The sequence below is a fragment of the Lotus japonicus genome, chromosome 6, assembly GCF_012489685.1.
Source record: "Lotus japonicus ecotype B-129 chromosome 6, LjGifu_v1.2".
Taxonomy (NCBI): domain Eukaryota; kingdom Viridiplantae; phylum Streptophyta; class Magnoliopsida; order Fabales; family Fabaceae; genus Lotus; species Lotus japonicus.
In genome coordinates this window covers 49,635,309-49,657,424 of record NC_080046.1, presented here as the reverse complement: position 1 = coordinate 49,657,424, position 22,116 = coordinate 49,635,309, and the positions used below count along the sequence as shown (strand labels likewise).

Sequence of the window (22,116 nt, the reverse complement as noted above, 5' to 3'; positions counted from 1 at the left end):
CAAAGCTGCAATAGTTAAGAGGTTGAATCGGTAGATCACATGTTCTTGCGTTGCCCTTGGGCTAGAGCAGCGTGGTTTTCTCACCAGTTAGGATTGAGAACGGATCTGATCCAAGACAGGTTCGCAGCATGGTTCAAGTAGTGCTGCATTGACAAGACAAGAGAGGAGTTGGCTTTGATCTTTCAAGGGTTGTGGTCTATCTGGAAAGAAAGAAATGAGCAGGTTTTCAACAATATAACTGCAGACCCAGCCGTCATAATGCAATGAGGCCTAGCAGCGCTAATGGAGTGGGAAGAAGCTCAAGAGCACCCTCGGGTTCAACGAGATGAGCACCATGTCAACATATAGACTCCTCCACCAGAAGGTTTGTTAAAAGCGAATGTCGATGCAAGGTGGACAGGGGATAGCTCAACTAGATTTGGTTTGGTAGTTCGCTCACCCAACGCTCTCCTCATGGTTGCAGCGACACAGCTTCAGCCTTCCCGTCTCGATCCCACGATGGCAGAAGCTTTGGCAATTCGATGGAGCTTGTCCACTCTAAGGGAGCTAGATATTGAAGCAGACATAATCGAGCCAGATGCCATGATCGTGATTAATGCTATCAAAGGAAAGTCGAGTAGACCAGATCTGGACCCTATAATCCAAGATTGCATAGCTTTGGCAGCGGAGTTCCAGTCAATTTCCTTTACTCATGTCAATAGGATAGCAAATAACTCTGCTCATGTTTTAGCTTCCATTGCAGTAGATTACCCCTCGAAAATTTGGTGGGACGATCCTCCCAGAGTTATGGCAAAGGCTATATTTGTAGACACTTATGCTTCACTTTAATTTCAATATATGACGTACTTGAATTCAAAAAAAAAAAAAAACTTCTCTATTTAGATTGCATAGTAATATTTCAGTTCACTTTCAAAAAAAAAAATATATATATATATATATATATATACGTCTCTACTGTTTTGGTATTACCATGTTGGTTTTACCAATTTTACAAACTGTATTAATCATTTTTAATATGCACAATAATTTCTTTGAAGGAAGCAACTGATTCCCTATTTTTTTTTTTTTTAAAAATTCATCTGAGCAAATTAGCATGACTAGATTTGCAAAAGGCACAATCTATAAAATTCAATGTTCAAATTTACCCATTTTAGTAACTATGTGTATCATCTTTTACATTAAGCAATAATAAATGCAAACACACTTTTTATGACTAAATTGAGTATCTACTCTCACATACTCTCACTAGCCATGTTGGAATTAAAAATATGCTTCAATGGTAATAGATATTGGTGGGAGTAGCACGAGAGCTAACGAAAGTTATTTCTATGTGATTGAGACTCAGTTGTCGCGGTCTGATAGGTTGCCACTCAACGGTGGATGGCCAATCCCAAAGAGGCAAAGAGGACAACAATCCTTTAATAAACAGCGTATGCGTATCAACAAGGTTCACAGAGACGCAAAGAGAGATTGAGAAAAAGAGCCAGAGACGATGAGGTGTTAATCTATATACAACCAAAAAAACTATAAAATATGAGGCCTGAAATTGTTAGCCTCACACTCTGTGTGTGCTTGTGTAGTAGTGTATAGCCTTAAACCTTCTCTTCTCTTCTCTCCTTGCTTCTTACCTTACCTTACCTTATCCTATCCACAATTCTCACACACACTCTTTTTGTTTTTCCTGCTTTTCATTTCATATCTCTCACAATATCTTCATTATTCTCTCCCCCACACAACACACTCAGCTCCCTTTTTTCTTTGTGTCCCCTGCTCAGCTACTCTCTCATAATTCCTCATCACCCAATTTCTAATTCAATTCCCCTAGCTTCCTTTTTCCACCACCATCTTCACTCCAACCTCTAAAGTTGACACTCACTCACACTCACACAAGAGAAAAAGAAAACAAAAAAAACAGTACATGTGTTTTTTGCTTTCAAGTTTGGCTAGCTTATAGGTTAGTTTCCTTATTGGAGTAAAAAATGTATATTAATATATGTACATAATTTTCTCTCATACTTTTGATGCTAATGTTGTTTTTTTGTGTTTGTTGGTTAAGGACGGAGATTCTTCCAAGCTTGCATGCAGAGGAATTAGTTTATTCGATGAATTCAACTATGGTTTCTTAGTTATTTCCGTCATAGAAGAAGCTATAAATTCCTCAAAGCTTAACCAATTCAACGATGGCTCCCAAAGCAGGGAAAACCAAACCTCACAAAGCCAAGGGAGAAAAGAAGAAGAAAGAAGAGAAAGGTTCGGTTTGGTTTCAAATTTGTCTAATTTTGAATATTCGTATTAACTTCTTCACACGTTTCTTTTGCTTTATCGAATTGCATTGCTATCTATATATCTATCTAGTTGATATCTTCAATTTCATTGGTTCTGCAAATTCTCCACCTTATCTCTCTGCTAATAATCAGAATTATTACATTATCGGTTTGCAGTTTTGCCGACCGTTATTGAAATTACAGTGGAAACACCAGATGATTCCCAAGTTACCCTCAAGGTAATGGGCTTTGGAGTAATTCCAGTTTCTTTGTCTGTTTGCTCACTCGAATTTTAAAATTTTTAAGTTTTTTTCTTCATTGTTTAATGTTAAGCCACAAATAATAATTTTAAGTCATTTTTTTCATTTAACAGAAATGCTATATATCGTTTGGATTTATTACTTTGTATGCTAAAAATATCAAACTATATATATATATATAGAAAGAACATATGGAGCTTTATTCAGATTAATTATTTCAGTACCATATATGTTTAAGTATGATGACCACTGATAACAGTTTTGTTTAGCATCCACCACTAAAATAAACAGAAACACGTGTGATACCACGTTTTTTTGTACTCTTGGGTCATGTTGCTTTTGAATGCGTGATTATGAAAAATAATTACTACTGTTCTCATTTTTTAGATATTAAATTTCTTAATACATTATTTTTTCTTTTTAAATAATTCATGTTTATATAATTCTCTTTTACTATTTACTTAAGTAAATAAGGAACAGTACTCACCTTATCCCAAACAAAGATAACACCTGTGAAGAAAAAAAAGTACTTAAGTATTGGGGTGACAAAATAGTTAATTAATACTAATGCAATCTTGAATTTGAAATAATAAATAAAAAGAAATAAACTTTTTCCTAAACATAGATGGAAAATTATGACATTGACTCGACACAATGTCATATTGGCTTTTTAGTGTTAACATTTCAATACTTTATAAAAAAGGTTGTAGAAGTTTTAATTTGAAGCCATATGTTGAATTTTACTTTGAAATCTAATTTGAACTTATTGTGGGGGAACAGGGCATCTCTACAGACAGGATTCTAGATGTTAGAAAGCTGTTAGCAGTACATGTGGAGACTTGTCACTTGACTAACTTTTCCTTGTCTCATGAGGTATGTTTTTCTTCTATTTCTGAACTTAGTGTTAATGTTGCATTAATGACTTGCAGTGTGTGGGTACATACACATTAAAACTCCTACGAAATTTTTCTGTGGTTAATATGACAGACACCCATTTTGAGTTATTTTTAAGTCTTTTTCATTGAAACCAAGGGTCTGCTATGTTCTTACATTGGTGAATTCTGGGATCAAATTATGGATTAAGTACTGCTCAAGCCATTAAAGGAGAAAATTGCAATGATTCGCCTTTAGTTTAGCCAACATTGGTTGGTACAATTTGTCCTAGGAAGTAGGGAGTTTAATTGAGTCTCAACTTTCAAATGATGTGAGTTCAATTTGCCTTGTCCTCTTAAAATTTCATGTTAGTGGACAACCCTCCTCTAAGAGATTTCCTAGCCTTGTTGGGCTGCTTAAGTAGCTGGAGTTAACTAACTTGCTTGCGATAGTAGTGACAGTAAACCATGGAGTGGGTTTCTACTGATAAACGCGGTGTGTCTAATAGGCCTGAAGTGACCGTTCTTCCTAACATACATAAAAAATATTACATTTTCTCTTGTGGCCAAAAAAATATTACTATACCATTGTGGTTTTTTCGAGTTTTATAATAAATACATATTAATTATAGGGATAGAGGTCATATTAGTCACTGTGTTTGTAAAAATGTTTGATTTTGGTCCCTCAGTCAAAAAACCGCTAGTAACTATAAAAAAAACCGCCACTAAACATTATTTTTTGGCTAAGGAACTAAAATCAAACACTTTTACAAACACATGGACTAATATAACCATTAACCCTTAATTATATATTGAGAACTTTTTAAATGGATTTTTATTCAATTAATACTTAACTTTCTTGCATTATTGAATTAAATAATTGTACCAAAAAAAATTATTTAATTAAATAATTTAAAATAGTTATAAATTATTTTGAAGTTGATGGTTAATTTTTTCAATAAATAAATAAAATTAAAAAGTTATGTATTTGAATTTAATTTATTATTTATTATCTAAAAAATGAAAGTAACGAACAAAACGGTAAAACAGGTGCGAGGCGCTAAGCTGAAAGACACGGTGGAAATCGCGTCCCTGAAACCCTGCCACCTCAGCATCGTCCAAGGTACACTTTACCACCGTGAACCCTCTGTACACGATCACTCTCTCCTCCTCCTCCACCTCACACTCTTTCTCCTCTTTTTCAGACGACTACACGGAGGACCTCGCCGTCGCGCACATTCGCCGCCTCCTCGACATCGCCGCCTGCACCACCTTCTTCGGAAAACCCGCCGGAAGATCCACCGCCAAAGATCCCGCCGCCTCAGCAGAAACCGAACCGTCTCCTCGCTCAGAAAATGGATCGGAAACTAGCCCCAAACTCAAACCCGCTGATCCGAACTCGGACTCCGGCAACGGTGAGATCTCCATGTATCCACCACCGCGACTTGGACAGTTCTATGACTTCTTCTCGTTTTCCAACCTTACGCCGCCGTTTCAATGTGAGTTTTTCTCTTCACTGAATCTCTACGATGCTTCTTCTAATTCCTTGTTTTCTCACTCAATGGAACTTGTTTATGAATCACTGACTGTGTATGCTTTTGGTTTTCATCTTTTGATGCAGATATACGGAGATCGAACCGTCCCTTCCTTGAAGATAAGACAGAGGATGATTTCTTTCAAATTGATGTGAGGATTATTATTAATATCTCCATATTTTGATTTCTTTTGCTGGTTTTCATTGAATGAGCTGAGATTTGGCATAAAATGTGTGTTTGATTTGGGATTGTTGTGCATTTTGGCGGGTGCAGGTTAGGGTATGCAGTGGAAAGCCGACGACGATTGTTGCTTCAAGAGCCGGATTCTATCCTGCTGGAAAACGTCTTCTCGTGAGCCATACATTGGGGGGTCTCCTTCAGCAGATAAGCAGGGTGTTTGATGCTGTAAGTATAAAATCATTGATGTATTTTCTTTACAGTTGCTGCTATGATTATAAAGTGGCACTTGCTAGCGAATGGTTTAGGGGATAATGCTATAGATATTAAGAAATGAAAAACATTTTTTGAACAATGTTCTATTCATTAACTAGTGTCCTTAAAGTGTTTGCTAGCATTTTAGCTGAAGTAATTCCTGTATTCCAAATCAATTTTTATCTCAATATCTGTTTGGAATTAATTTTCACCAACATAACCACTCCTTAACGAAAAACTCAAAAGTTAGGATTATTATATAGAAAAAAAATGGGGTAAATAATATGAGAATGACTGGTTTTAAAAAATAGATTTACCCTTTCGTAACTTAACTTCATAAATATGAGGGTTTGTTTTTTAAAAACTTGAATGAGCTTGACATGTAATATTGGAAAAGCTTATGCAATGACTCAAAAGTCAAATCCAAAATTGTTTCCCTATTTTTTTATACAAAGTACTCCTTTTTCTAACTTTTTCTTTCTTACTCTAATTTCGGAAACATTATGTCGTATCTATATGCCATTATTTGATATTGTATTGTAGAATTGGGCTAAACAATAATCTCTCTTGCAGGCCTACAAAGCTCTTATGAAAGCGTTCACAGAGCACAATAAGGTATATACCTCTCATCCTAAATGTTCACATTGCTTTGCTAATTGTACTAGATGTTTTTAAAATTATAATGGTATAATTTCAGTTTGGCAATCTTCCTTATGGTTTTCGTGCAAACACGTGGGTTGTCCCTCCAGTTGTTTCTGACAATCCATCAGTATTTCCCCCATTACCCATGGAAGATGAAATTTGGGGAGGAAATGGGGGTGGGCAAGGCAGAGATGGTAAGCACGAAAAGAGACAGTGGGGCAGAGATTTCGCAATCCTGGCTGCGATGCCTTGTCAAACTGCAGAAGAGAGGCAAATCCGAGATAGGAAAGCGTTTCTGCTTCACAGTTTATTTGTCGACGTATCAGTCTCCAAAGCAGTTTCTGCGATAAAGCATTTTATAGATAATACGCAAAGATCTTTCAGTAGTACAGCTACTCCAACTTCCTATGAAGAAATAGCCGGAGATTTAACTATTAAGGTGACTAGAGATGTATCTGACGCAAGTATTAAGTTGGACTGCAAAAATGATGGTAATCTGGTTCTTGAATTGTCAGAGAAAGAACTTGCTCAGAGAAACTTGCTTAAAGGCATAACAGCTGATGAGAGTGCAACTGTTCATGTAAGTGAAATAATTGTAGTGAGCCAATAATAATGTGCACTAATGAGGTCCTTGTTTTTGATAAATTTTGCTTGTTGTTTGTTCTTGTAGGATACTCCTACTTTAGGGGCAGTAATTATAAGACATTGTGGCTACACAGCTTTGGTAAAGGTTTCCGCTAAGACAGATTGGGAGGGGAGTCCTAATTCCTTGGAAATTGATATTGAGGACCAGCCTGAAGGAGGTGCAAACGCATTAAATGTTAACAGGTAATTTATTTATCACTTGCTTGATCTATTTTGGTAACCATGAACCATCATGAGTCCAAAAATAAATACTTAAATGTATTAGCCCCTGATCAATTTTTTCACCATAAAATCCATACTCCAATGAAGGGGAAAACCAGCTGCTTTGTGACTTGTAATGCAATACTCCTACCTTGAGGGTGCTTATACTTCTAATTTTTGGGGTAAATCTGGTTTGTAAGTTCCTGATACAAATTTGTGTTCAATTTTCCTTCAGTTTGAGGATGCTGTTGCATAAGTCATCTACACCCCAATCATCTAACATCATTCAACGAAACCAGAGCACAGATATCGAAAATTCAAGTTCTTCTTTGGTTAAGAAAGTTCTTGAGGAAAGTTTACTAAAATTGAAGGAAGAGACCACTACACATAGTAAGTCTATCAGATGGGAGCTTGGGGCATGTTGGGTACAGCATTTGCAAAATCAAGCTACAGGGAAAAGTGAGCCAAAGAAGGCAGAGGAAGCTAAACTTGAACCATCTGTAAAAGGCCTTGGAAAGCAAGGTGGATTACTTAAGGAATTGAAGAAAAAGATTGATAGCAGGAACTCCAAAGTTGAACAAGGGAAGGATATTTCAACATGTAATGGTATTGACATAAACAAGCCAGATGCCACCCAGCAGGAATTAGAGAGACAAGGTGAAGAAAAGGAAACTTTGTGGAAAACACTGCTTCCTGATGCTGCGTATACACGGCTTAAAGAATCTAAAACCGATCTTCATCTGAAGGTTCATCTCTACTTTCTGACATGATTGATCCTTTGTGGAAAACACTGCTTCCTGTTATATGGTTTCTCAAAAAAGAGTGTACCATTTTCTAATTTCTAACAAATATTTTCACAATATGTTCATTGGCTCAATCTCTGTTGTTATTGTTATGGATATAGTCCGATAAAAACAAGTTTTCTGGTTCTATCTTTGCAGTCACCTGATGAATTGATGGAAATGGCACATAAATATTATATCGACACGGCACTTCCAAAGCTGGTTAGTTTCTTAATATAGAACAAGTTTATATTCCAATTTTATTGTGGAATGTGTTTAGTTATTGTGACTTCAAATTATTAGGTGGCAGATTTTGGGTCTCTTGAACTCTCACCTGTCGATGGAAGAACACTGACTGATTTCATGCACACTAGGGGCTTGCAAATGTCTTCCTTAGGACGTGTGGTAATACTTTTAGTCATTTATCTTTCTTTGGGCATTCCTTTACTTATAATATGAATTGGCCTTATCTTATATTTGGCTATATCCCTCCTCCTTGAAGTTACTGTTGTAGTCTTGCTCCTTAACCTTAAGCAAAGTGCAGATAAAATATAAATTAAATGATCTGGTAACTTACACCAATGAGATGAATGGACTAGATAAAGGAAAACCAACAACAACTTTGTTTTTCCCATTTGAAGGGATGAAATGTTAATTTGGTACAGGACTGTTGAGAACCTAAGCAGAAACTGAAAAACTGAATAGAAATTATCATTGAATCAAAGGTGTGATTACAAGAGTGATTCTCAGTATTTATACTTGAGAGAGTAGCTTGCTAAACAAGCTATCTAGACTAACCATAGTTCTAACTGAACTAACTAGAGTTGACAGCTGGCTAACCAGGGTTAACAACTAACCGCAACTGACTATAACAAACTCATAACAAACATTGAGTTTAACTGCCTTATACTCTAATAAGGACATAACTCAGGTTTTGGTCCAATATTAGAGGAAAGATGATACACTTGACTACTGGATTTTGTAGATTGCATGAATGAGAATGAAGTGGAATGGTCATCCCTGTTTATTTAGTGTTATAGCTTTAAGAATGAAATCAAAGTTGATTTAAATGACATTGTTAGAATAGATGAAAAACATCTTACAGTATGTTAATTGTATCTTTAATTTAGAATAGCTTATATCATCTTTTAGGATTGGTTTTCATATTTCCTTATATCATTTCTTATTTAATTGGAATTAGAAGCCTAGTATTAGTATAAATGAAGTTTAGTGCTTCATCAATTGTAACATCATCTAGCACATCCTTCATATCAATACCAATATAATTTTATTCTTTCTCCCCTGTTCCTTCCTTTATACCTGAAAGACTAAATACCTATAATTTCAACAGATACAAATTTACTTTATGAGAAAAACAAGAAGGTTAAACTTTTTCTTATATATCTTATATTTGTGATATTTGTACATACCTGGGAGGAGTTCACATATAATTGGGAGCACATCTATTTTGTTATCCACAATTTTTCCAATTATTAAGGGTTTTCAGGGAGGGCTGGTTTGTGGTCAAACTTTATGAAGGGTGCCAAATAACTCTCATTCTATAGAACCAACAAGGGTATATTAGGAAAAATAAAATCTTACTCCGTAGAGCATGAAATTACCGATATTTCCTCTAAGTGTGAATGGGATTCTTGTTTCATTACAATGAGGCATGGAATGGAATAATCATTCATGTTCCTGTACGCCTGCTCACAAACGTAAAGTCCCTATTCCATGGAACACTGAATGGAACAATCATTTTCTGTTAATTGTATCCCTACTCACAAATCACAACTGCATTTAATCTTCCTTAGCACTTCTATTTTATACATTGGTTTGTACTATAACACACTCAGTGCTCTCTCTTATATGTGCAATGTGTTTTGAAATTTGAAGTCTGTTGAATGTTTTTAAATGTATATAGACAACCTCGCCAATAATCTCTTTTATTCAAATTCTGTCTTCCAGGTTGAGCTTGCAGATAAGCTTCCACATGTGCAATCACTATGTATACATGAGATGGTTGTACGAGCCTACAAGCACATCTTGCAAGCTGTTGTTGCCGCAGTTGATAATGTTTCTGACATGGCTTCATCGATTGCATCATGCTTAAATATATTGTTGGGAACACCATCACCTGAAATTAACGATGCAGATATTACTAGCTGCTATGAACTGAAATGGAAATGGGTAGAAATGTTCCTTTTGAAGAGGTTTGGATGGCAATGGAAGCATGAAAGTGGTCAAGATCTAAGAAAGTTCGCCATTCTTCGTGGACTGTGCCATAAAGTAAAATAAAATGCCCACTCTGTCATAACTGATATTGTCCATTTTGTGCTATTCTTATTCAATCATGAGAATCCTTTGACAGGTTGGGCTTGAGCTGGTTCCAAGGGACTATGATATGGATACAGCATCTCCTTTCAGAAAGTCAAATATTGTGAGCATGGTCCCTATATATAAGGTAAAGTACATGACAATCAACTTTTCTAAATTAACACTATTTTCCTCAAGCTCAACTACTGAATTTCAATTTTAATTGTTAAACTCTCTAAGATATGTAACTGAATTTCATTATTGAAAAAGCTAAAGATTACAATGAGTGATCTCAGTATTTATAGAGAATACAAGGCTTGCTAAGCAAGCTACCAACTCTAACAGAATCAGTTATGTGACAGCTGTAATGACAGCTCACATGACAGCTGTATTGACAGCTCATTCTAACAGAATGTAACTAACTCAAATATTAACTATACTACTAACAGTAACTAACTTCTTAATCAGAGTAATGTGTACTCTACTCTAATAGGCCCCCTCAAACTCAAGGTGGGTGAGAAATGGATTTCTCAATCACATTGAGTTTGTCACGAAGAGTTTCAAAACGAAGAGGTGAAAGAGCCTTTGTAAAGAGATCTGCCAGTTGATCAACTGAAGGAATGTGATGCACAAAAAGAGACTTGTTGAGAACTTTTTCCCTCACAAAGAAGATGTCAAGCTCCATGTGTTTAGTGCGGGTGTGTAGAACTGGATTATGGGTCAAAGCCACTGCACCCATGTTGTCACAAAAGATTGTAGGAGGAGAAAAAGGAATCTGCAACTCCTGCAAAAGTGACTGAACCCATAGCAGCTCAGCAGAGGTATTGGCTAGGCTTCTGTATTCTGCTTCAGTACTGGAACGAGCCACTAAGGTCTGCTTCTTGGAGCTCCAAGACACAAGATTAGGGCCAAAGAAAACACATGATCCTGATGTTGACCTTCTGTCATCAGGATCTGATGCCCAATCAGCATCACAAAAGGCCACTAGAGAAACAGGAGAATGAAGAGAACAAGGCTTAAGATGCAGCCCATGATGAAGAGTACCCTTAAGATACCTTAATATTCTCTTAACAGCCTTCCAATGATCTTCCAATGGCTGACTTAGAAATTGACAAACTTTGTTCACAGCAAAGCTTATCTCAGGTCTGGTTAAGGTGGCATATTGAAGTGCTCCTACAATGGATCTGTAAAGGGTAGGATCAGCAAAGTACTCTGCTCCATATTTGCTCAATTTGGCACCACCAACCATAGGAGTAGAGATGCCCTTTGCTTCTCCCATATCTGCTCTTTCAAGGAGATCAGTAATGTACTTTGTCTGGGTCAACAATAATGACCTGTCCTGAAGATGATGCACCTGAACACCAAGGAAATAATCTAGCAGTCCTAGCTGCTTCAAAGAGAACTCAGAATTGAGATTCTCAACCACTTTCTGCACAAGAGGCAAAGAGTTGCCTGTAATGATGATATCATCTACATAGACTAGGATGTAAATGCAGCAAGTTGCATTGTGGAAAGTGAACAAAGATGGGTCACATCTACTAGGTTTGAAGCCATACTTCACAAGAGCTGACTTTAACCTTTCAAACCAAGCTCTAGGGGCCTGTTTGAGGCCATAGAGAGCTTTGTTCAACTTGCAAACAAGAGTCTTATCCTCATTCTGAAATCCAGAAGGTTGTGTCATGTACACCTCCTCCTGAAGTGCACCATTGAGAAAGGCATTATTGACATCAAGCTGATGAATATGCCACTGTTTAGTGATTGCAAGAGAAAGAATGAGCCTAATAGTAACAGGTTTGACCACAGGGGAAAATGTCTCAGAATAATCAAAACCCTTCACTTGATGATAACCTTTGGCTACAAGCCTTGCTTTATATCTATTGATAGAACCATCAGCATTCTCCTTCACTCTAAACACCCATTTGCATCCTATTGGTGTCCGATCTTTGGGTAGAGGAACCAATGTCCAGGTATCATTAGCTAGTAATGCATTATACTCAGCCTTCATGGCTGCCAACCACTTAGGGTCTTTGAGTGCTTGCTTGGCTGTAGTAGGTTCTGCCTGAGTGAGGAGCAAGGTTGGATGCAATCTGGGCATGATTATGCCAGATTTTGCTCTTGTCTGCATAGGATGAATATTGCCCACTGGAGGTGAAGGCCCAACAGGAGAAGAGGGTGCTGAAGCTGTGCCTGAGGCTGCAGGAGAAGCTTGGACTTGCTCTTGTGCAGAAACCTGAGCCAGAGAGACAGGTCCTGAAGACAAATCAGAGTCTGAATTGGAGGTTGTAGGCTGAGCAGCAACTGGAACTGGAACAATAGGTATTGTTGAAAGAATGCCACTATCTGGGAGGTCAGAGTCAGTGGAGGTAAACATGGCAGGATAAGGAAACTTCACTTCATCAAAAATCACATCTCGAGAGATAAAAATTCTGCCATCACTGTCCATGCATTTGTACCCTTGATGAGAGGAAGAATATCCAATAAACACACATTCCTTAGACCTCAAGGAGAGCTTGTTGTGAGTGTAAGGTCTTAAATGAGGGTAACAGGCACAGCCAAACACTTTGAGAATCTTATAATCAGGGAGAGTCTTAAACAACTTAGAATAAGGACTCTCATTGCCCAAAACCACAGTAGGAAGCCTATTAATTAGAAAAACAGCAGCCAAGAAAGCATGATCCCAGTATTGGGATGGCATGTTAGCATAAGCCAGCAAAGATAAACCAGTTTCTATGATATGTCTATGCTTCCTTTCAACACTACCATTTTGATGGTGTGTGTAGGGGCAAGTGAGCCTATGGACAATGCCAAGTTTGGTAAAATGAGGGGTAAGAGGTTTGAACTCAGTACCATTATCTGTTTGGACAGATTTCAGTTTCAAGCTAAACTTTAATTCAACCATGGCTTGAAACTGAAGAAAAACAGAATAGGTTTCAGATTTTTGTCTTAGGGGAAAAATCCAAGTGAACCTAGAATAAGCATCCACACAAGTCAAAAAATAAGAATATCCACATGAAGAAACAGTAGAGGCAGGACCCCATAGATCAGCAAAGACAAGTTCTAGAGGTGCAGTATAAACAGTATGAGAGGAAGAAGAAGGTAATTTGTGAGACTTTGCCAAACAACAAGCTGAACATACTGAAAACTTTGCTTTATTAGGTACTGGTATCTTACAAACAGTTAAAGCAGAATGCAAAGCCTCATGATGAGGATGACCTAGCCTATTGTGCCACAAGGCATAAGAAGTAGTAGTTACATCAGAGGTAGGACTAGGTATATTAGAAATAGGTAAAGAAGCAGTATTAACAGAGGAAACAACAACTGGAATTGGAACTGAGGAAGCTTTAACAGAACTGGCTGGAGGAAAAGTTGGAGTATGCATCCCCTCAAAGATGTATAGACCATCTGGACCAACAGTACCCTTGAGTAGAACTCTAGAAGTTTCCTGAGATTTCACAACACAATAGGATGAGTGAAACTCAAAATAGACATTATTATCCTTTGCAAATTTACTAACACTGACTAGATTCTTTGTGATATTAGGAACTAAAAGAAGATCACTAAGAGTGAGTGTAGTATTTTTGTGATAAGGAGAAGGAAAAGAAGCTGAACCAATAGAGTGGATTGGCAAACCTTGTCCATTCCCCATTAGAATGTGATCAGTACCAGTGAGAGAGACACTATCAGAAATCACAGATGCATCATTGGTAACATGATGTGTTGCTCCAGAGTCAGGAAACCAGGAGCTGAGATTTGCTGCAGCAGGAGAAGTAGTAGGACCAGTAAGCATAGCCTGTGGAGCTCTGGCTGGAGGATTTGCAGGCCTAGGATTGCCACCAGGAAATTGTGCAGGTGTAGGATGCCACTGTGCACCACCATAAGGGGAATGACCAAAGGACTGAGCAAAGTTGCTCATGTTCATGCCTGAATTATGAGGATACTGGCCTAACATCATGCCAGGAAGATGTCCAAACTGAGAATTACCAAACTGAGTAGGATTTCCAAATTGTGGAACACCATAGAAAGGTGAGAATCCAAAGTGTGGGAGCATTTGTGGATGCATAGGCATAGGCATGCCATAACCAGAAGATTGCATACCAAACGAGCCACTGGATCCTGATGAACCACGATGATAGCAGATGCTAGCATCATGTCCATACTTGTAACAGATCTGGCATTGAACACCACTACGATTACCGTTTCTTCCACCACGAGAGTTACGACCACCAGATCTACCACCATAACCACCGCGAGAACGAGAATCATCATATCCACCACGATTATCATAAGATCGATCATCGTAAGAGTTGTTGACAGCACTAGAAGCATAGTTAGCTTCTGAGGATGCAGTCGACTGTGTAGAGACAGTCGACGATGGTGTCGGCGCTGGCGATGGCGGCGCTGGAGGCGTTGGCGGTGGCGCAGCCTGAGCGAGAAGCGCTGACGGAGGATTTGCACTCATCTGACGAGTGCGAGAACGCTCAAGGCGCGCTTCATGCGCGATAACCATGGATTCAACATGCGAGATCGAGCAGCGATCATCGCGATTGTAGATTACAGCCAAGAGATGACTGTAATCCTCAGGAAGACCGTCGAAAATAGCCTCAAGGTGCTCGCGATAGGTAACTGGATCTCCGATGGAGACAAGCGCGTTCACAATGGACTTGATTCTCTTGAGAAACTCCGATGAAGTCTTCGAGCCCTTGGTTATCGATCGCAACTCGGAACGTAGTTGCGTGGATTGAGCAAGCGATTGTGCTTGGAAGAAGTCGAGCACTGCTTCCCAAATCTGCCAAGACTGAGTGCAGTTGACCACGGTTGGAAGCACTGATGGAGAAAGAGACGAGAGAAGCCATGTAAACAGTGCAGAATCTTGTTGTTCCCAGATCTGATATGCAGGATTTTCCACTGCATTCACACGATCATCCTCACTGAGCCAGCGAGGTGGAATCTCTGGATGAGCAAGAAAGCTCTGCAACCTGTGCGTGCGCACGATGCCTTCAACGTGCTGCTTCCATGAAAGGAAGTTAGAATCATCAAGCTTCAGGATAAGCTTGTGAACTAGAGAAGTAGAACTCAGTTGCGGTTGAGCAACCGCAAGCGGAACTGGAGTTGCAGCTGCAGTTGCAGCTGCAGTTGCAGGTGCAGAAGCGTCATCAGCCATGGTGATGATGAAGAAGAAGAGGAAAAAGCGAGAAAAATCAGAGAGAAAGATCCCAAGGATCGTTCAGCGCTCTGATACCATGTTAAACTCTCTAAGATATGTAACTGAATTTCATTATTGAAAAAGCTAAAGATTACAATGAGTGATCTCAGTATTTATAGAGAATACAAGGCTTGCTAAGCAAGCCACCAACTCTAACAGAATCAGTTATGTGACAGCTGTAATGACAGCTCACATGACAGCTGTATTGACAGCTCATTCTAACAGAATGTAACTAACTCAAATATTAACTATACTACTAACAGTAACTAACTTCTTAATCAGAGTAATGTGTACTCTACTCTAATATTAATTACTTTTATAGCATGTGGCTTGCTCATCTGCTGATGGCCGTACGCTGTTGGAATCATCAAAGACTTCCTTGGATAAAGGCAAATTGGAGGATGCTGTCAACTATGGCACAAAGGTATGAATAAATTCTTCCATTGCAATATATGGTTTGTGCATGAAGCCAATAATTAATGAATCAACGTTTTGCATTGAATCTTGAAGGCACTTTCAAAGTTAGTGTCGGTTTGTGGGCCTTATCATAGAATGACAGCAGGAGCTTATAGTCTGTTGGCTGTTGTGCTGTACCATACTGGTGATTTCAATCAGGTATGTATTTTACTGTCTTGAAGTGCTCACTGTTAATTCATTGCAACTGGTGACATTTTTCTAGTTATTTTGCTAAGTTTTATGTAACATGCCACTTTAGAATGTGGACCAAGATGTGAAAAAATGAAAATTGTTATCAGTTTGATTGGGGAATCCTTCGGCAATGGCTTGATTTTTCTGAAGTTCATTTTGATAGTTGCAAACAATTTTTCGGTCAAGAATGGAAACTACAATTTTCCTTAACTGTTGAAAACATGGACTCCTATTATTTAAGGAACATTTTGAATAACTTTTTTGCCAAGTTTCCGTCCACTATCATCATACTAATCTTAGCTGTTGTTTTCTTAGGCAACTATCTATCAGCAAAAAGCACTAGATATCAACGAAAGAGAGCTTGGACTTGATCATCCTGATACCATGAAAAGTTATGGGGATCTTGCTGTTTTCTACTACCGACTCCAACATACAGAGTTGGCTTTGAAGTATGCTTCCGTATATCCTATTCTTACCCTTACTATCTCTGATAATAGAAGTCCTGTAAAAGCATTGGATTTAGTAGAAATCTAGGGCTTTGATAATATGGAATATCTTAGTGGTCTTACAGGGATTGTGATCGATTGAAGTATTTTACGTATTTTACAATGCCTGAAACCTCTAGCGTGAAAATCCTAGTAAATTAACATTAGTGAAAGAAAATAGAATATCTAGGCAAACATTCTGAAATGATTTTTTGTCATCAGAACTGGGTAAAACCCATATATTTATTTTCTCATGAAATAGTAACAAAAAAATACCAAGTGCGACTAGTAATTTTCAAAGATCATTATGGGACTATATTAAGGTAAAAACACTCGTTGGTTCAAGTCACAAAGAGCTTGGTGTTTGCCTGCCTAATTGGTAGAACTATTTTTTAATATATACTATTCTGATGAAAGAAGTCGTGGTAAATAATAAATATATAATTTTATGGAAATTTTTTTTTTCTTTGACTAGCCATAAAGTAAAACCCCTCTGGATAAATATCACCAACTTTTTTTTTCCATTATGTATTCAGGTATGTCAATCGTGCATTGTATCTTTTGCATCTAACTTGTGGACCTTCACATCCAAACACTGCTGCTACCTACATTAATGTAGCAATGATGGAAGAAGGATTGGGGAATGTTCATGTTGCTCTCAGATACCTACATGAGGCTTTAAAATGTAACAAAAGATTACTTGGAGCTGATCATATTCAGGTTTGCTTTCATTCTTGGCATGAAGAACCTTTGATGTTTCAATTTATGAGACTTTATATTCTAAAGGTCTGATAAAATGATATATGCTTGGACATTGAGATATTTGAAATTCAGCTGCATTCTCAGTTGTATACATTGATTAACTTGGACTTTCTATGTTAGTATGACTTTTGGCTAGATCATAATGGATAAAAGAAAATCTTAAATCATTTCATGACTAAATTAGGACGCTAAGAAAATCAAATGTGCCTGTCACATGTATCCATCTCTACTGTCTGATATTTTCTATCCAAACTTCAAAAAGCTGATGCAATATTTTTTTCATATCTCTTAAATCAGTAATAAAAATCATAAAATGAGGAAGTCTGTCATCAATAACAGTGTAAATTTTTGTTAAGTTGTGATTTTTATTTTAAGAATTGCAATTTCATTCAGTACTAGTATTTGCTCATGTTCATTGTCTTCACAAATATGCACCAGATCGGGTAGTTGGAAACTTTAACTTTTTTTATGAACTTTTTGTGGATACAGACGGCTGCAAGCTATCATGCAATAGCCATTGCACTATCTTTGATGGAAGCATATTCCCTAAGTGTTCAGCATGAACAAACCACCCTCCAGATACTTCAGGCCAAACTAGGGTCTGAAGATCTAAGGACTCAGGTAATCTAACTCTTTGATGGTATATATATATATAAACAATAAGCCTTGTTCCTTAGACACATGGAAATGAATCTATTACAGGATGCAGCTGCTTGGTTAGAATACTTCGAGTCCAAGGCTTTGGAGCAACAAGAGGCTGCTCGGAATGGTACACCTAAGCCAGATGCCTCAATCTCCAGCAAAGGACATTTAAGGTAGTCAACACAAAGAACATGTTCTGCGTGTGTCAGTCCATATGGTTCATTCATAGCTTTTCGCTTATTTGAATGCATTCATGAGCAAATGCACGTTGATTCAATCATCTTCACATGAAGTTCTCCAGGACATGAGATTTTGATTAAATCCTTCCACTTTTTTCCCCTTTTCTTTTAAATTTTATGACAATAAAAAAATGCCTTGTATCAGTGTGTCAGATCTCTTGGATTACATAACACCAGATGCTGATCTAAAAGCAAGAGAAGCACAAAAAAAGGCCCGTGCCAAGGTAATAGCTTCTTTTAACCAGTATATACCCGTGAATACTCGCATTTCTGTATTACTCAACGCTTCTATTCTTTTCCATATCTTTAATGGGAAGAAACTAAGTTATAATATATCTTACAGTTAAAAGGTAAACCGGGCCTGGAAACAGCTTCAGATGAAAATCACAAGGATGAAGAGATGTCTCAAGTGTATTCAATTACAGAGACTACAAGTGATAAAGAAAATAAATCTGAAGCTCAATTTGAAGAGCGCAGGATTGATAAAGTTGAGTCCCCTAACATAGACCAAACGATGCTCAGTGAAAGTTATAACCTAGCACCGGATGACAGCTCAGATGAAGGATGGCAGGAGGCTGTTCCCAAAGGTCGTTCACTCACTGGGCGCAAGTCATCTTCGTCAAGGAGACCTACTCTAGCAAAACTGAATACAAACTTCATTAATGGTTCCCAGTCATCAAGATATCGAGGCAAACCCACAAATTTTTCTTCTCCAAGAACAAATTTAAATGAGACTAATGCTGGGCCCTCCATTCCTGTTCCAAAAAAGTTTGTTAAAAGTTCAAGTTTCAGTCCTAAGCTGAATAACTCCAATGCCCCAGCTGCTGGAGTAGAGAAGATAGCAGACACAAAGTCAGCTCCAGCCACCCCAGCTCCAAGCGATCAAATTGCTAAACCAGCTCCTGCTAGTGGTGGTAGCATCAGTGTTCAGTCAACAGGCAAACTTTTCTCTTACAAAGAAGTTGCCTTAGCCCCACCTGGTACAATTGTCAAGGCTGTAGCGGAACAGTTGCCAAAAGGAAATCCTAGTGTTGAACAAAATTTGGAGGTGAGTCCCACGATAGTTGCAACAAAGGAGACTCATAGTAATGTGGCAACAACAAATGATGTTGAAGGTAATGTTCAGAAATCAATTGATGAGAAACGGCAAGACGTGGTCCATGAAGAACAAAAAGAAAAGGAAGCTGCAGTAGTGACAGATAATACAGAAAGAGCAAAAAGTAGTGATGATGTCAGAGATGAGGTTGTTGAAGTTAAAGTCCTGGAAGAAAACAATGTTGCTGTAGTAGAGAAGAATATTGAAGCTGGAAGCAGCACAACCACAGAGGTTGACAAATCTGGTTGTGTAAACACTGTGAGCGATGCTGACGCGGCGTCTAAAGGTGCATCAGAGATAGAAGCGCAAGAGAGTTGCCACGCAACTTCCCACGACTTGAATCCCTCTACCACTTTAGTTGAAGGTAAAACACAGTTACTTGACAATGATACCTCTGTATCAAAAGAGAAGGTTACTGAGGGAGATGAGAAACATGAATTACCCAGTGGTGATATAGTTAGTAAGCCACTAACAGCTGAAGAAGAAAAGCAAGAAGAAATAGAAACAGTAAAGGAGCCGACCAAGAAACTTTCTGCTGCGGCACCACCATTTAATCCATCCACAGTTCCAGTTTTTGGCACCATTCCAGCTCCAGGTTTCAAAGAACATGGAGGAATTTTGCCCCCACCAGTAAATATTTCTCCCTTGCTTCCCGTCAATCCCCGAAGATCTCCGCATCAGTCAGCAACAGCTAGAGTTCCATATGGTCCACGAATATCCGGTGGCTATAACAGATATGGGAACCGTGTTCCTCGAAATAAAACAGTATTCCTCTCAGGTGAACACTCCACTGATGGTAACCCCAACAGCCCTCCTAGAATAATGAACCCACATGCCACAGAGTTTGTACCTTGCCAACATTGGGTTCCGAATGGCTACTCTGTGCCTCCTAATGGATATATGGCTTCCCCAAATGGCATTCCAGTCTCTCCTAATGGTTTCACCCCAGTCTCTCCCAATGGTGCTGCAGTGTTACCCGGTGAATGTCCTGCTTCACTAAATGGTATCCCAGAGAATCAAAATGAGGATGCAACTTCTCCAACCAATTCAACTGATTCAGCACAAGTTGTGGATGCTGAAACCAACCTTGAAAATAAAGATCAAGCTCTGGATGAGGAAAATAAAGATGCTCTCTCATCAGAAGTCAGTTATGATAAACAACAAGTTGAAGCTTTCTCATCAGAAGTCAGTTGTGAAAAACAGCAAGTTGAGCAAAATCCTCAAGAAGACGTATCTGCCAGCAAGGAAGACTCTCCTAAAGTGGAAGAAAAGCCTGCAGAACTCAGCCATCCAACTGGTTGTAGTCAAGAGGATAAAGTAGCCAACAGTGACACGGTAGATGCGGAAAAGCCAAGCAAGTGTTGGGGAGATTACAGTGACAGTGAAGCTGAGATAATTGAGGTCACAAACTAAGGAATAATAAGCTTTTCTTGATGATGAAAAAAAAAATATTGCAAGGGCTGTGCCTATCAAGGTAACAGAATGCGATACTCGGGATTTGACTGGACTGAGTTTTTTTACCTGAATTTTCATGTTAGAACTGATTACTGATGAGGTAATGTGGAAGTCTCATACGTCTTGGTACATGCTATAGTATGGCCTGTTTCGGGAAGAAAGTCACCAAAACCATGGAAGACTTTGTGAGCAGCTACTTAGCAATGTGTATTGTTTTAATCTCCTTCAGCTACATTTTTTTGCTTGTTAAGAATGAAGTTGTAGTGTTGAGGTCATAGTACTCTGACGGCTGAAGGCTAGGTTGCATGACAATAAGGTCTCATTTTCCAGGCCTTTGTTTGGTTTTTCAAGTTGTAGAACCAGCTTTTACCATTGTCTTTACGAATTTGTTCACATTTATATTTTTAAATGGTATCTTCCATATGATGAATAAACAATGTTCAGCAGCAATAATGCTGGAGTTGATAATTAGTAATTTGAGTCAGAGGGAAACATTTGTATGGACACCAAAATATCCTGATTTTCGTTTAATTGGAGAATATTTGTGGTACCATGTAAGCAGCAGGTATGAATCAGCTTCACAGGTTTTTTCCTAGAACTGATTCTAACTTTAATATCAATTATAAAAAAGTTTTCAAGCGTACACTGCATAACCAGGTATCCTCATTCTGCTGTCATCAGTTTTCCCCTAAGTTGTATGAATTTTAACTACTGAAGCTCCTTACTATTGTGGATATTAATTCAAATATTAAATCTAGCTAATAGATAGTGATATAGTGCTATTAGATAGAGGCTAGAATAAAAGATAATAACTGATTTAGTTATTATGATAAGAAGTTATCTTTTAGTTATCTTCTAGTAAGTTAGGTCTTTTATATAAGACATGTATTGCTTTCAGTTTTAATTAAGTCAATAATATATTTTCCCTCAATCTCTCTCTCTACTCTTTCACGTTATCTCTCTATTTTCTCCAACAACTTGGTATCTAGAGCACGTTCCGATTCTTGGACCTGCGGGTCGTGAAGATTGAAGCTGCGTGTTTCAATCTTGTTTAAACGGAGCCAAACACAACCTCTAATCGAAGCTGCGAGTTTCGAGGCCTGTGATAGGTTTGGTGGTTTAGGGTTGCTGTGAAACTGTGTGTTTCAAATCTGTTTGGCTCGATTTTGTTGAAGTGCGATTCTGCGAGTCTCGTCCTTCATCAGAATTGTAATTCTGCGATTCTGAAATTGGTGGAAGCTGCGAGTTTCAGAGGTTCCTCCCCTACACGCTGTGAATCTCGATTTTGATCAAGAAACCGAAACCCTCACGATGGCAAGTAACAATCTGCCGGGAGTAAATCTCCCAGTTCTAACTGATAAGAATTGGGATCGATGGAATTCTCAGATGAAAGTTCTATTTGGGTTTCAAGATGTTCTTGATGTTATAGAGAATGGGTTTCAACCACTGACCCAAGACATGACTGAAGAACAGAAGACTCTTCATAACGATATGAAGAAGAAGGATTGTAAGGCGATGTTTCTCATTCATCAATGCGTGGATGATACGCATTTTGAAAAAATAGCAAATGCATCTTCAGCAAAGGAGATGTGGGACATTCTGCAGAAAGTTCATAGTGGCAGTGACAAGGTAAAGAA

At 38.2% G+C, this 22,116-nt stretch overlaps 1 protein-coding gene across 2 annotated transcripts; it reads left to right on the top strand.

The window, feature by feature from the left end:
- The first annotated feature begins 1,390 nt into the window (after positions 1-1,390).
- On the top strand, positions 1,391-20,888 carry LOC130726970 (protein REDUCED CHLOROPLAST COVERAGE 2). 2 transcript variants are annotated; one of them, XM_057578291.1, is made up of 24 exons: positions 1,391-1,497; positions 2,057-2,250; positions 2,442-2,503; positions 3,305-3,397; positions 4,447-4,519; positions 4,602-4,895; positions 5,018-5,082; positions 5,205-5,336; positions 5,937-5,978; positions 6,061-6,585; positions 6,676-6,833; positions 7,087-7,597; positions 7,793-7,855; positions 7,937-8,038; positions 9,602-9,922; positions 10,005-10,097; positions 15,475-15,576; positions 15,663-15,767; positions 16,116-16,249; positions 16,822-17,005; positions 17,537-17,668; positions 17,750-17,862; positions 18,074-18,152; positions 18,272-20,888. In XM_057578291.1, the coding sequence occupies exons 2-24, from the start codon at positions 2,181-2,183 to the stop codon at positions 20,435-20,437; spliced, it is 5,619 nt and encodes a 1,872-aa protein (XP_057434274.1). In that variant the 5' UTR covers positions 1,391-1,497; positions 2,057-2,180; the 3' UTR covers positions 20,438-20,888. The 2 variants fall into 2 exon arrangements, with proteins under 2 accessions (XP_057434274.1, XP_057434273.1); XM_057578290.1 differs by lacking the exon at positions 1,391-1,497 and adding an exon at positions 1,512-1,954.
- Positions 20,889-22,116: the final 1,228 nt, after the last annotated feature.

Coding starts and splice junctions, on each gene's coding strand:
- LOC130726970 (XM_057578291.1), top strand. CDS start 2,181: ATGGCTCCCAAAGCAGGGAAAACCAAACCTCACAAAGCCAAGGGAGAA. Junction 9,923..10,004: donor TTCGTGGACTGTGCCATAAA/GTAAAATAAAAT, acceptor ATCCTTTGACAG/GTTGGGCTTGAGCTGGTTCC. Junction 15,768..16,115: donor ATACTGGTGATTTCAATCAG/GTATGTATTTTA, acceptor TTGTTTTCTTAG/GCAACTATCTATCAGCAAAA.